The sequence below is a fragment of the Bos indicus x Bos taurus genome, chromosome 21, assembly GCF_003369695.1.
Source record: "Bos indicus x Bos taurus breed Angus x Brahman F1 hybrid chromosome 21, Bos_hybrid_MaternalHap_v2.0, whole genome shotgun sequence".
In the NCBI taxonomy this organism is placed as follows: Eukaryota; Metazoa; Chordata; class Mammalia; order Artiodactyla; family Bovidae; genus Bos; species Bos indicus x Bos taurus.
In genome coordinates, this window is record NC_040096.1 from 56666114 (window position 1) to 56680228 (window position 14115).

The 14115-nt window shown below is 35.8% G+C and overlaps 1 protein-coding gene across 3 annotated transcripts in view; it reads right to left on the reverse strand.

Annotated features, from left to right (window-relative positions):
- The window catches only part of TRIP11 (thyroid hormone receptor interactor 11), a 70295-nt gene that overhangs the window by 49518 nt on the left and 6662 nt on the right, over window positions 1-14115 (reverse strand). For all 3 annotated transcript variants that reach the window (XM_027521894.1, XM_027521895.1, XM_027521896.1), the window contains 4 exons: window positions 9321-9431; window positions 5878-6156; window positions 3454-3522; window positions 1510-1675 (listed from right to left, as the gene is read on the reverse strand). In XM_027521894.1, the coding sequence (XP_027377695.1) occupies window positions 1510-1675; window positions 3454-3522; window positions 5878-6156; window positions 9321-9431 (625 nt within the window). The remainder of the gene's footprint in view (window positions 1-1509; window positions 1676-3453; window positions 3523-5877; window positions 6157-9320; window positions 9432-14115) is intronic.

Consider the following 14115-nt stretch of genomic DNA (forward strand, 5'->3'; position numbering starts at 1 on the left):
AATGCAAAATGGTACAGCCAGTCCGGAAGAGCTTAATGATTTCTTACAAAACTAAGAAATACAATATTCTTATCATATGATCCAGCCATCATACTCCTTCATATTCACCCAAAGGGGTTGAAAACTTACATCCACACAAAAACCTGAACAGCAATGTTTATAGTAGCTTTACTCATAACTGCCAAGACTTGAAAACCACCAAGATACTGTTCATGCGTGCAAGCTAAGTCGATTCAGTTGTTCAGTAGGTGGATGATTAAAATCTGGCATAGCCAACCAACAGAATATTATTCAGTGCCAAAAAAAATGAACTATCAAGCCAGAAAAACATGAAGGAAATGTACACCTGAAATTTATAATACAGTACATCAACTATACAATAAAAAATTACTTAAAAAAACATGGAGGAAATTTAAATGTACATTACTAAGTGAAAGAAGTCCATCTGAAAAGGCTACCTATTATATGGTTCCAACTTTATTACAATTCTGGAAAAGGGAAACAGTGAAGAAAATAAAAAGAATAGCTGTAAGGTTGGGATAGGGGAATGAACAGGCAGAGCACAGAGGATTTTTAGAGCAGTGAAAATACTTTGTATGATACAGTGATATACATTTGTCCAAATCCATAGAATGTACACCACCAAATGTAAATCCTAAGATAAATATGGACTGTGGGTGACTTATGACGTGCCTTGGTAAAAAATGTACTATTCTGATGAGTAATGTAGACAGTGGGGGAGGCCACGTGTGTGGGAGGATGGGGTATAACCAAGACCTCTGTACCTCCTCAATTTTGTTATAAATTTAAAACTGCTCTAAAAAAATAGAGTCCTTTAAAAAAAAAAGTTAAATTACTATAATAAATAAAGCATTTTTAAATAGAGGAAAGATATTGTGCTGTGCTTAGTAGCTCAGTAGTATCCAACTCTTTGAAACTCCATGGACTCCAGGCTCCCCTGTCCATGGGGATTCTCCAGGTAAGAATACTGGAGCAGGTTGCCATGACCTCCTCCAGGAGATCTTCCCAACCCAGGGATCGAACCCAGATCTCTAGCATTGCAGGCAGATTCTTTGCCAACTGAGCCACCAGGGAAGCCCAAGAATACTGGAGTAGGTAGCCTATCCCTTCTCCAGGGGAACTTACCAACCCAGGTCTTACCAACCCAGACCCAAATTGGGGTCTCCGACACTGTAGGCAGATTCTTTACCAGCTGAGCTACCAGGGAAGCCCCAGGAAAAATATTATTTGAAATTAAATACTAAAAGCCTTTGTATCTGAGTCTGAAAAAAAGTGAAAACACACCAAACAATGCAAAGAAATATCTCTCATAACTGTTTACCACAAAGGCAAAAGGACTTTTTCATTTGTGTAGAATCTTAACAATAGTGGTACCACTGCAAATTTTCAGCAGATGAGAAGAACTAGTCATTTATTCATTCTTTAGAACTTAGACCAAGTTTATATCAGCTAGGTTTGTCATTTAATACATTAAAATAACAAAATAACCTTGTTGTAATAGATTTTCCAGTTCTTCAATCCGATCTTCATAGTCACTTAATTCTTCTCGATGTCGACGAGTTATTTCTGTCAATTTCTGCTGATGTGCATTCTGCAATACTGACATTTCATGTTGATGGTTATCAATTTCCTGACTTCGATTCTGTTTAAGTTCCTTAAAAAAATTGAACGAAGTTAACCACATTTATCTATAATAAATAAGTTTAAGCTATTTCATTGTTTCCAAAAGTCCATATTATTAAAAATAATTCTCTGAACGTGCTAAGGCTGAAAAAAGTTTAAACGCAGGCTTCAAATTTGGATAATTCTAAAAGACTCCACCCTTTCCTTTCTTGGGCCTTAAAAAGTTTTTCTACTTTTAATGAGGGAGCACCAGCAAGAAGCACCTGAAACAAAAAGCAAGCAACATCTTTTTTTCATTACTATCTGTGACCATGAATTTCTCCTGCTAATGACATAGTCCACCAAGATCAGTGTCCACCTCTGGCCAATCTGTTCCTGTTGTTGTCTTATTACAGCTGTTTTTTTGCTCAGCCTTTCCTTCTCTCAGTCTTGATGGGACCCCTAAACTGTCAACCAAGATGTCTCACTACCCTAGTTGATACCACTTTGTCTCTCCTAGGAACCTGAATCTTGAGATGCATCTTTCAAAGGAGGAAACCGATTAGACCAGAAGCATTATAATAGCTGCACCCTAGAGAGCCTGTCCACTGTGTCCCACTACCTAGATTTCTCATGCTGGTCCAATTTCTATCCTTCCTGAGACTAAAATGCTCCATTTTTCCTTCAATCCTGTGGACAGGCTATTCCTGACTTCTTCTGATAAATTCTCTTTATGCTTTACTTAGCTAGAGACAGGGTTTTTTTTTTTTTTGCTTGTAGCCAAGAATCTTAATCTGTAAATTAACCTCAATTTCCTGAGAAGACAAGTGAAGCTATTCTTTAGTCTTTCAGACTTATGTGCCAGTACTTGACAAGAAACTTTACACTTAAACTTCAAAAACAATCCTTCAAGGGAGGTATTATGATAATATCTACTTTACTGATGATAAATCAGAAGCTTGTAAAGGTTAAGTAATTTGACCAAAGCAGGACAGCTGGTAACTAGTACAGCCAGGATTCAAACTCAGGTCTGAATGAGGAACTCATCCACAGAGAAATTAAATTCTATACATGACAATAATTTACATATTAAAAACAATTCATTGCTGTAACAAGTATATGTAAATCAAACTTCTCTTAAGGAAATGACTGATACAAACTAGTAAAGTTCCACCATGAAGGGAAAATAACTATTTACAGTAAATAACATTAACATTATATTCTGTCAGTGTTCTTTAACCTTAATCTTTGAAATTTCAGTAACCCTGGAACTGTTTTAATAAACAGTTTTACAAGATACACAATAGAAAATAGACTTACAAAACATAAACTACCTAATAAATAAATGTTCAAAACCAAATCAGAGAAGGCAATGGCAACCCACTCCAGTACTCTTGCCTGGAAAATCCCATGGACGGAGGAGCCTGGTAGGCTGCAATCCATGGGATCGCTAAGAGTCGGACACAACTGAGCGACTTCATTTTCACTTTTCACTTTCGTGCATTGGAGAAGGAAACGGCAACCCACTCCAGTGTTCTTGCCTTGAGAATCCCAGGGACAGGGGAGCCTGGTGGGCTGCAGTCTATGGGGGTCGCACAGAGTCAGACACGACTGAAGCGACTTAGCAGCAAAACCAAATGACTTTGGAAAGAGATATTTTTATACTCTTAAAAGTGTCATAAAGAATAGAGAAGATATAAAAATGGCAAAAAAAGAATATCATAATCTATAAAACACTTTTATAAATGAGTCTTTTATTAATTTAGGCGTATACTTTTAATAAGCAAATTTTAGATGTATAATAGCCATTGTTTCAGCAATCCACCTTACCTTAATGATATTTTGCAGTTTGCAGATATCACTTTGATCAGAGCTAACTGATCCTTGTGCTTTAGAAGTCTAGATCAGAAAAACAGAATTAGAAAGTAACTGTACTGATTTTCTTATAAAAGAGAATATCAAAAACTAACTTTAATAAAAGATATTTTTTTTAAAACAGGGGCATTTACATAGGGAACACAGCCAATATTTTATAGTAACTTTAAAGGAGTACCATCTATAAAAATACTGCATCACTATGTTGTACACCTGAAACTAACATACTGTAAACCAACTACACTTCAGTAAAAACAGAAAAAAAACGCAAGTAAGAAAAAATGGGGGGCGTTTCTCAGACAAATTCTTACTAAAGACTGCCAAGCACCTTTTAAAGAACCTAGTCGGACAGTGAGTAATAATACACAATAAATAAACGATACTGTTCAAGAGTCTGTTAACTAATTAAGGAAGGCCATACCTTTACAAAATAAGAAAGAAAATACCGCAGAATGTTTTTCTTTGCTCAACAAAATTTAAATTTGATGATAATCAAGCAGCTTCCTAACAGGTAGTTTCTAAAATGGAAATGTTACCCAATATTAATGCTAATATTAATACTACTAATGCTAATATTAATGTATTGGCTTTTGGATGATTTTCTTTTCATTCAAAGCTGTGTATTGCTCATTTATCTTTATTAACATTTACCACAGCATGTTAAGGAACCAAAAATTGCTCTCCGATCAAAAGAAGGAACACAATACATTAAAAAGAATACAGGGCTTGGAGTTGAAAGATGTGTGTTTAAAGCACAATTTAAATCACTGTGACAATGAGTGTATTACTTAAACCTTTACTTTGCTTATCTGCAAAACAAAGGTAATAAATACCTCACATAGTTATTAAAGACTGTATTAGATTAGTATATAGGGAAACATAAAAATTAAAGTATGATATAAATATTAATTTTTATTATGCCTTACTAGAAAATTAAGCCCCCTGAAATGGACCCAATTTTACCTTTTTCACCATAATACCCCAGTACAGGTCTGTCTTACAGAAGGCATTCAAGATATGCTGAAGTAAATGTACAAAAAATTCATCTTTTTCCACACGAACTCTTACCTTGGCAATGTTTCTTAGAATGTGTTCCTCAGAGCATCAGTATCCCCTGAGTACTTATTTGACTATATTTTCCATCACCCTAAAACAGCCTACAAAATACTAACCTTGAAACTCTGGTTAGTAACAGTGGAGCTACAGTATCACCAAATTTCTCAGGTTATTCTAACACATATAAAGTTTAGGAACTATAATCTTTTAGGAATAAGATGGACTAACAGATCATCCTCTCTAAGGTTTATCTTGGGTACTGAGAATATCTAGCAACTTGGGAAGCAAGGAGATCATTTTAATTGGGAGGCTTTCTCCTTTATGTAACAAGATAACACTCACAAAAAGATAGAAAATAATCTCTTATACTTTATTTTTTTTAAGGTGAATTGAATTTTTTATTAGAAAAAAATGCCATATTTTATAGATGACCATTTATGAGATTTTCTCCACAATAATAAAAGTCTGTATGAGCAATATTTCAGTTTATTTCAGGTCTTGAGTACACTGACTACCTCAATAATACATAAAATCTGATATACAAGAAAAAAGGGATTCTTGGAAGAACGTTTACAATCCAAAATAGAAAGGACTTAATATCTATTCTAATATCTGAGAAAAAAACACAAAATAGTTTGTGTCTTGTAATACCAATCTATTATCAGATTTTTTTCATTTAATATATAACTAATGGTGGCTGAGATGGTAAAGAATCTGCCTGCAATGGAGGAGACCCAAGTTTGATCCCTGGCTCAGGAAGATCCTCTGGAGGAGGGTAGGGCTACCCACTCCAGTATTACTGCCTGGGCAATCCCATGGATAGAGGAACCTGGTGGGCTACATCCACTGGGTCGCAAACAATGCGACCAAACAATCTGACCTCAGTCAGACATGACTGAGCGACTAACAGCAATGCAAACAAGAACCTCACACTACCGTCTACACGAACAGTTTCAAATCTGGTGCCCTGGAGCCCTGAGTTCCACCAGGGAAGTCTCAGGGACTCCAGGGAAAAAGTGCAAGTTCAACCACAGGAACTTTGTTTTGATCTCTTTAAAGGGATGAACTTGTAACTTTTATCTTAAAAGTTCTCTTGCTTTAAATTAAAAAAAATTTTCTTTCAAATATTGTACAGAAGAGGAAAACTGAGGCTCAGAGAAAGATGACCTGACTAAAACCAATTTAAAAAGTCACTGGCAGAATTAGAATTAGAATACAGGTTTTCTGATTTCCTAGTCCAGGGTTCTTTCTGATACCAAAACGTCTATATAGAGCATGAACATTTTTACTCAGTTTTCAGAAGCTCATGAAAATTCTACCTACCTGAGCAATATGCCTCCAATGGCCAACTTCAGACTCAAGTCTTGAAACTTCATTTGACAATCTATTTATTTCTCGCTGTGATGAAATGATGTCACCAAAATCCATGTCATCGTCATGGAAACCTGAAGCATGATGACTCAAACCATAACCAAATGACGAAGATGCAGCAGCTGCTGGTACACCACCAGCTCCTGAACTCACTGACTGAGCAGCGGACTGAAGCTTCAGCAACTGATCCTGCAGCGCAATCTGTCTTGCTTTAAGATGGCTGATTTCTACCTATATTTATAATCCGTATTTTAGAGAAAGCACTGTGAAATAATCATACTGACCCTTTAATATATTCATAATGTTAAAAGTTATAATATTTTAAAATTATCAATGATTGTACTCTACCAACTGAATCCAAGTTGTCTATAACATCCCAAAGTAACCTTTTATTTCAAAAACAAACATGACTGATTACCATAAAGCAGAGATAATGTTTTGATTAGTATGAGGAAAAGAATTCCACTCATACATCAACTAACGCAACAAAATGCTCAGTTAAACATCAGTTTACCATTAGGAGATACTGCATTATCAGGTAGTTTGGCATAGGCAATTTCTTCGGGTTCTGTTTGTGATTATCAAGCCTCAAGAGATGAGAAAATAAAAGCCTCGGCAGTCTATGCACTGTTGAGTTTCCTTAGAACACCTGTTGGAAGAATCTTTTGAACCTGATTGTGCATGGCTGGATTTGGGCTAATGCACTGTGAGTCATGTATGGATGTGAGAGTTGGACTGTGAAGAAAGCTGACCGCTGAAGAACTGATGCTTTTGAACTGTGGTGTTGGAGAAGACTCTTGAGAGTCCCTTGGACTGCAAGGAGATCCAACAGTCCATTCTAAAGGAGATCAGTCCTGGGTGTTCATTGGAAAGACTGAGGCTGAAGCTGAAACTCCAATACTTTGGCCACCTCATGCAAAGAGTTGACTCATTGGAAAAGACCCTGATGCTGAGGGATTGGGGACAGGAGGAGAAGGGGACGACAGAGGATGAGACAGCTGGATGGCATCACCGACTCAATGCACATGAGTTTGAGTAAACTCCGGGAGTTGGTGATGGACAGGGAAGCCTGGTGTGCTGTGATTCATGGGGTCGCAAAGAGTCAGACACAACTGAACAACTGAACTGAACTGTAAGTCAGGTAACTTGTACTGTGAAGATCAGATTAATAAATTAAAGCTTTCACAGCTGAAAGAAAGCTTTGATTTATTAATCCGATCTTCACAGTAAGTCTTGTAGATTATTAATTAGCCTATTAGTCTCAGAAGGAAATCATGTATTCAAAGAGGCCCTGGTTTTAGCCTTGGCAAAAAAAGGCCAGTGAAAATCTAACTCTCCTCAGGAAGAGAACTGTATAAAACCTGTGATACGCCAAATGGAGTTGTGACTGAAGGCTGGCAATACTAAGTCAACACCCAAAAGAAGTTACAAACACAGGACTTAGCATAATGCCATATCCATTCCAAATGAGAGATTACACAAAACATGAAAGTGAGTGAGCTAGAGAAAACTAAAATAAGCTTTCTATAAAATACTCAAGCTAGTCAAGATATCCTGCCACAACTAAGGAAAAGCTGACCTGAGGAGACAGCCGATGAGTAACAGTATTTCTATAGGTATAATGTCAAGCAATTAGACAAAGCAAAACCAAATACAAATATGTCAGATGTCATAGTAAACTGTCACTTTTTCGTATCTAATAAAAGCCCCTTTTCTAGTTGAGGTTTATAGAAATGTGCAAATCTTATTTTCCCATAAATGATATGAAGCAATCTGCATCTTTGGGCAATCTGAACATCACAATGAAAGCAACAAACAGATTCAGAAAACAGAAGATCTAAAGTATATATTATCTTTGATTCTAGTAAGAAGTAATGAAATCAACAGTTCTTTTCAAATGTAGCTATAATGCAAAGGAAGTTCTCATCATACAACAGACAGTTACACCAAGTTGTAGAGGTAAAAAGTACAAACTCTACTTAAAAAGATGTACTCCTAAACTTGAATTTTTCATTTGCCCTCTGATACCAATAGCCAAGTAAAAAATAAAATATCAAAAATTTCCACAGTTTTCTCAACTAGGATGTAAGTATCAAAATAAGCTATGGGAGTTTTGAAAAATACCAGTACCAGGGTCCCTTCCCAGTACACTAAATCAGAATCTCCAAGAAGATCTAACAATGTGTATTTTTCATGATTCAGCTGTAAACCCCTAGGCGGGAGCTATCGCTCTATCGGAGTATAAGTCAGTGCTGCTCAAAGCATGTCTGTGGACCAGTGTCATGAACATTTGCTCCAGTCCATGACAAGTATAGAAAACTAAAAGAATAAGGTTTAAAAACTTTTAAAGCAGTCTGAGAGTAATTTTATATCTGCTGAATCTTAAAAAAAAAAAAAAATAGACTTTTCACTTGAACTTATAAATTTGCTTTTTACACTCATTTTATCTTATAGTAATACTGTATTTTATTGTATTGTAGTTTTATTGTATTGTTGTTTTTATTGTATTTTATGAAATCAATTCCAGATTGGAAATTTAAGTTCTTTAAATATTAATCTTTAATGTGGTTTACTTATTCATCTTAGTGTAAGAACTAGAAATCAATGCATCTAAATTTTTAAAACCCAAATATAAAGTGACTGTAGAAATGAACATTTAATCAACAAACTGAAGAATATCCCAATGATCTGAATAATTAAACAAGCAATGGCTCAATTCTATAGAAGCATTTACTGAATTCCACTTAGGTACTAAAACTAAAGAGAATTCAATGACCTAGGTACATAGGTACAAAACCTAGGTACACAGTCTATATTTTAAGGATTCACTGTAGCATTGGTTAAATTATATAATAGTATTGGCACTGCAAAGGCAAGATAAGCTACCTCCAAAATAACCATTTCTATCAAACTAAAGAGGAAAAAATATATAGAAGAGGGTAAGTCAACTATAAAATACCTAATCTTCTGTTTTTCCATGGAAAATCAAGTAAACACGAATAAGCATATGTTAACATTTCTGGTTAAAATCATTTTCTTTAAAAAAGAAATGTTATTAGCAATCACACTGATTTAAAACAATTTAGATAAATAGGTGAGAAATAAGTTTCATAAAATCAGAAATTATAAACAACAGATGCCTGAAGATATTTTATACAAAAACTTTTATTCTTCTGGAAAGCAGAAATTAAACTCCACAAAGGTTAGTTTATGTAATATAAATATAAAAGCTTACAGAGTCCTTGTTAAATTAGTGATATCACACTGAGTTGGGAATTAACTTCAACACCTTTTTGATATTTTCACAAATCTAAATAGAGCTTGATTTATAACTCTTAGAAACCATCCTAAATACATTGTAGTGAAGTAAATATGAAATCTGTTATAACCTTTACCTCTTTCTGCTGTAGTTGATGTCGGTAATTCATGGATTGCTGCTTTATTTGAAGCTCTGATGCCTCATGCTTCTCTTCCAGATCAGCACATAGTTTTTTGAGTCTCTCATTCTAGAAGCAAAGAAAAAAGTGTTTTCAACAAAAAGACTAAAACATGTTAGTAACAGTTATGTGCAGGACATTATAAAAAAACATATTGTTTTATGCACAAAAAAGATGCACTATAGTAGGTCTCAGAATCTTGGTTTTTAAGACACAATTCCAATTAAAGTTACACGTACAATAAGCATGTTAATAGATTAGGCATATTGTTTTTTAAAAACCCTGCTCAGCTTGATTTTCTGCTAAGAGAAAGTCACTGATCAGTGCTTCCCCCATCTTTGTACACCCAGTGTCTAACATACTGTAGGCAATAAATGTCTGGTAAATGAGTGACCTATATTACATGTTTCAACTTTTGTGTTCTCCCTGAAGGTACAAGTTTTTCTGTTTTTTTTTTCATCAGTACAATTTTTTGGAAGAAACCCTTTATAAAAAGACTTATGGTTGAAGTATAGGTAGGAGGCCAAAGCCTCACATTACTTGTCTGACTGAACTCCAGCCTCCTGAGCAAGGCATCTTTGAAAAACGCATTTTGAAAACCACTACTAGAACTGTTTGAAAAACTACACTTAAAAGTACAGAGAATATTCTAAATATAATTCAATAAATTTAGATATCACAATCTTTTAAGATATTGAAAATATGGAAAAAATTACTTAAATTTTCGGTTCAGTTCAACTCAGCTGCTCAGTCGTGTCTTAGTCTTTGCGACCCCACAGACTGCAGCATGCCAGGCTTCCCTGTCCTTCACCAACTCCTGGAGCTTGCTCCAACTCACGTCCATTGAGTTGGTGTTGCCATCCAACTACCTCATCCTCTATCGTCCCCTTCTCCTCCTGCCTTCAATCTTTCCCAGCATCAGGGTCTTTTCCAATGAGTCAGTTATTCACATCAGGTAACCAAAGTATTGGAGTTTCAGCTTTTAGCATCAGTGCTTCCAATGAATATTCAGGATTGATTTCCTTTAGGATGGACTGGTTGGATCTCCTTGCAGTCCAAGGGACTCTCAAGAGTCTTCTCCAACACCACAGTTCAAAAGTTATCAATTCTTCAGCGCTCAGCTTTCTTTATGGTCCAGCTCTCACATCCATACATGACTACTGGAAAAACCATAACTTTGACTAGATGGACCTCTGTTGGCAAAATATGCTGTCTAGGTTGGTCATAGTTTTTCTTCCAAGGAGCAAGCGTCTTTTATGGCTGCAGTCACCAACTGCAGTGATTTTGGAGCCCCCCAAAATTAAGTCTCTCACTGTTTCCACTGTTTCCCCATCTATTTGCCATGAAGTGATGGGACCGGATGCCATGATCTTAGTTTTCTAAATTTGAGTTTTAAGCCAACTTTTTCACTCTCTTTCACTTTCATCAAGAGGCTCTTCAGTTCCTCTTCGCTTTCTGCCCTAACAGTGGTATCACCTGCATATCTGAGGTTATTGATATTTCTCCCAACAATCTTGATTCCAGCTTGTGCTTCATCCAACCCAGCTTTTTGCATGATGTACTCTGCATAGAAGTTAAATAAGCAGGGTGACAACATATAGCCTTGATGTACTCCTTTCCCAATTTGGAAACAGTCTATTGTTCCATGTCTGGTTCTGACTGTTGCTTCTTGAGCTGCATACAGATTTCTCAGGAGGCAATTAAGGTGCTGGTATTCCCATCTCTTGAAGAATTTTCCAGTTTGTTGTGATCCACATGGTCAAAGGCTTTGGCGTAGTCAACAAAGCAGAAGTAGATGTTTTTCTGGAACTCTCTTAGTTTTTCGATGATCCAACGGATGTTGGCAATTTTATCTCTGGTTCCTTTGCTTTTTCTAAATCCAGCTTGAACATCTGGAAGTTCTTGGTTCACGAACTGTTGAAGCCTGGCTTGGAGAATTTTGAGCATTACTTTGCTAGCAAGTGAAATGAGTGCAATTGTGCGGTAGTTTGAGTATTCTTTGGCATTGCCTTTCTTTGGAACTGGAATGAAAACTGACTTTTCCAGTCCTGTAGCCACTGCTGAGTTTTCCAAATTTGCTGGCATATTGAGTACAGCACTTCAACAGCATTTGATTTAGGATGTGAAATAGCTCAGCTGGAATTCCATCATCTCCACTAGCTCTGTTTGTAGTGATCCTTCCTAAGGCCCATTTGACTTCACACTCTAGGATGTCTGGCTCTAGGTGAGTGATTACACAATTGTGGTTATCTGGGTTATTAAGATCTTTTATGTAGAGTTCCTTTATGTATTCTTGCCACCTCTTCTTAATATCTTCTCCTTCCGTTAGGTCTATACTGTTTCTGTCCTTTATTGTGCCCATCTTTCCAGGAAATGTTCCCTTGGTATCTCTAATTTTCTTGAAGCGATCTCTAGTTTTTCCCATTCTACTGTTTTCCTCTATTTCTTTGCACTGTTCACTTAGGAAGAGAGAGGAATAAAAATGAGAAAGATTCTTGATGGGGTTCAGTTCTGGTTGAAGCCATTTCCTAAAAGACTGGCTAAAATTTCTGCCCTTGGAATCCATAAGATTCATATTTCTATCCTTAACTATCCCACTGTGCTTAACCCTTCTTATATTATCAAGATCTACTGAAACCAATTCTAGTTTTTAAGTTTCGTTTTTTGAGCAGTCCTAAGGACTGATATTTATAACATTCTTTCTTAGTAGCTTCCAAAAGAAAAGAAAAAAATATACTTAGAAAACAAACAAAAATATTTTATTTTGTAATTACCATAGGGGTACACTGGGCACTTTTATAAATCTAAGAATAATCACGAGGTCATAATGATCTTTTTTTTTCTGTACCTTGAAACATTTTGCTATTTTATCATCCTAAGAATTAATCAGGGCTCCCAGGTGGCTCAGTGTAAAGAATCCACCTACAATGCAGGAGATGTGAGTTCAATCCCTGAATCGGAAAGATCTGGAGAAGGAAATGGCAACCCACTCCAGTTTTCTTGCCTGCGAAATCCCATGGACAGAGGAGCCTAGTAGGCTATAGTCCATGGGGTTGCAGAAGAGTCAGACATGACTTAGCGACTAAACAACAAGAATTAATCATTACTCATCAATTGTTTATAACTATGTTAAAAAAAAAAAAAAGACAAGAAAATGGAGACTGATGGAATCATATAGTAGAATGATAAAATAACAGTGAAATAACCAAGTACTATGTCATCTTTTAAAAAGGAAAAAGCAATGGAGACACTATCTTTGCAGTGTTTTTTGTTTTGGGTGTTTTGGTTTTTTTTTCCACTTTCATTGAACATAGTTGGAAAATCAGAATTCTCACTTTTCAACAGAGAAGAAAACTGAGGAAAATATTCCACAATTAGACAACTAAGAACACAAATGCTGAGAGACAGAAAACAGCACTCTAGAGTCTAATGGTTATGGTGAAAATGACTGTAGAAGCAAAATCTCAGACAAGTCTTTGAAAAACAATATCCTACATGAACTTCTCAAACTCAGGAACTGAGGAATGAACAATGTATTTCCAAGAACAAAAAGGAAATATGGTGTTCTCATGAAATTAATCATTCAATAAGATTTTATCTCACAATATTTTGTGAAAAAAACCTGAGCCATCCATCTCATTTTGTTAAATGGACATGTAACAGTATTCTTTCATTATGATATGTATATATGAACATTTACTTGATATAGTCCCTATGTGGACAAATGCTGAAGACACAAGTATACACAGGTGACCAGGAGGAAACAAATGACAAAAATGAAAAAACTCAGTGGATTGATAACTCTAATTGGTATTTATAAATTTAACAATTAAAGCACTTTGTACTTATGGAGCAGTCATGTTTTTAACAAAATCATAAGTCATCAAAGTTTTCATAAGTATTGGTTTAAATGACCTAAGTCAGGAAAAAGAACTAGAAGATCTAAATCTATCAGAGATGTAACTGAAACCTGGAGTCAGTATTTACAAGAAAGAGTCCAGTTCACGAAAAAAGTTAAGCAGCAGTTATCTGCATCAAAAGAACATTGCCTCTTTTGAGGTAATATATGTAAGTTTATATGCATGCATGCTCAGTCACTTGAGTTGTGTCTGAGTCTTTGCAACCCCATGGACTACAGCCCACCAGGCTTCTCTGTTCACGGGATTATCCTGGTAGGAATACTGGAGTGGTTCGCCATTTCCTCCTCCAGGGGATATTCACCACCCAGGGAGTGAACCTGCATCTCTTGAAGCTCCTGCATTGGCAGGAGGCTTCTTTACCACTGAGCTACCTGTGAAACCATATGTATGTATGTTTTTAAAGGCAGAAACATAGGGAATAAAAATTTAAATTGTTGTAAGTGCTCACTGAAATTTCTGATGAAATTTTTCACTATCGCTTTATTCTTACTCTGTAAATTATTTACAAAATAACTTAACAGGAAAATTAAGAGTCCATTGGGTTCAGATGGTAAATGGGAAGACTATTTTTCTCGGCACAGATGGTTAAATTAGCTTAGGTTGGTTGCTATTACTTGCAACTCAGGAAGCCTAACTAATTTAATCAATCTCAAATATTAACACCTGTAAACAAATCTAATTTCCTCTAGAAAACATACTGCCCTCTGTCTATACTGAAGCTTTCTAAATAAACAGAATTTTCTATTGTAATTTCCTACTGGTTTTAATCATATGTTCACCTTCTTTTTACTGTCACACAAGGTGTTACCTTTATGAAGTGTTTATGTGCTGAG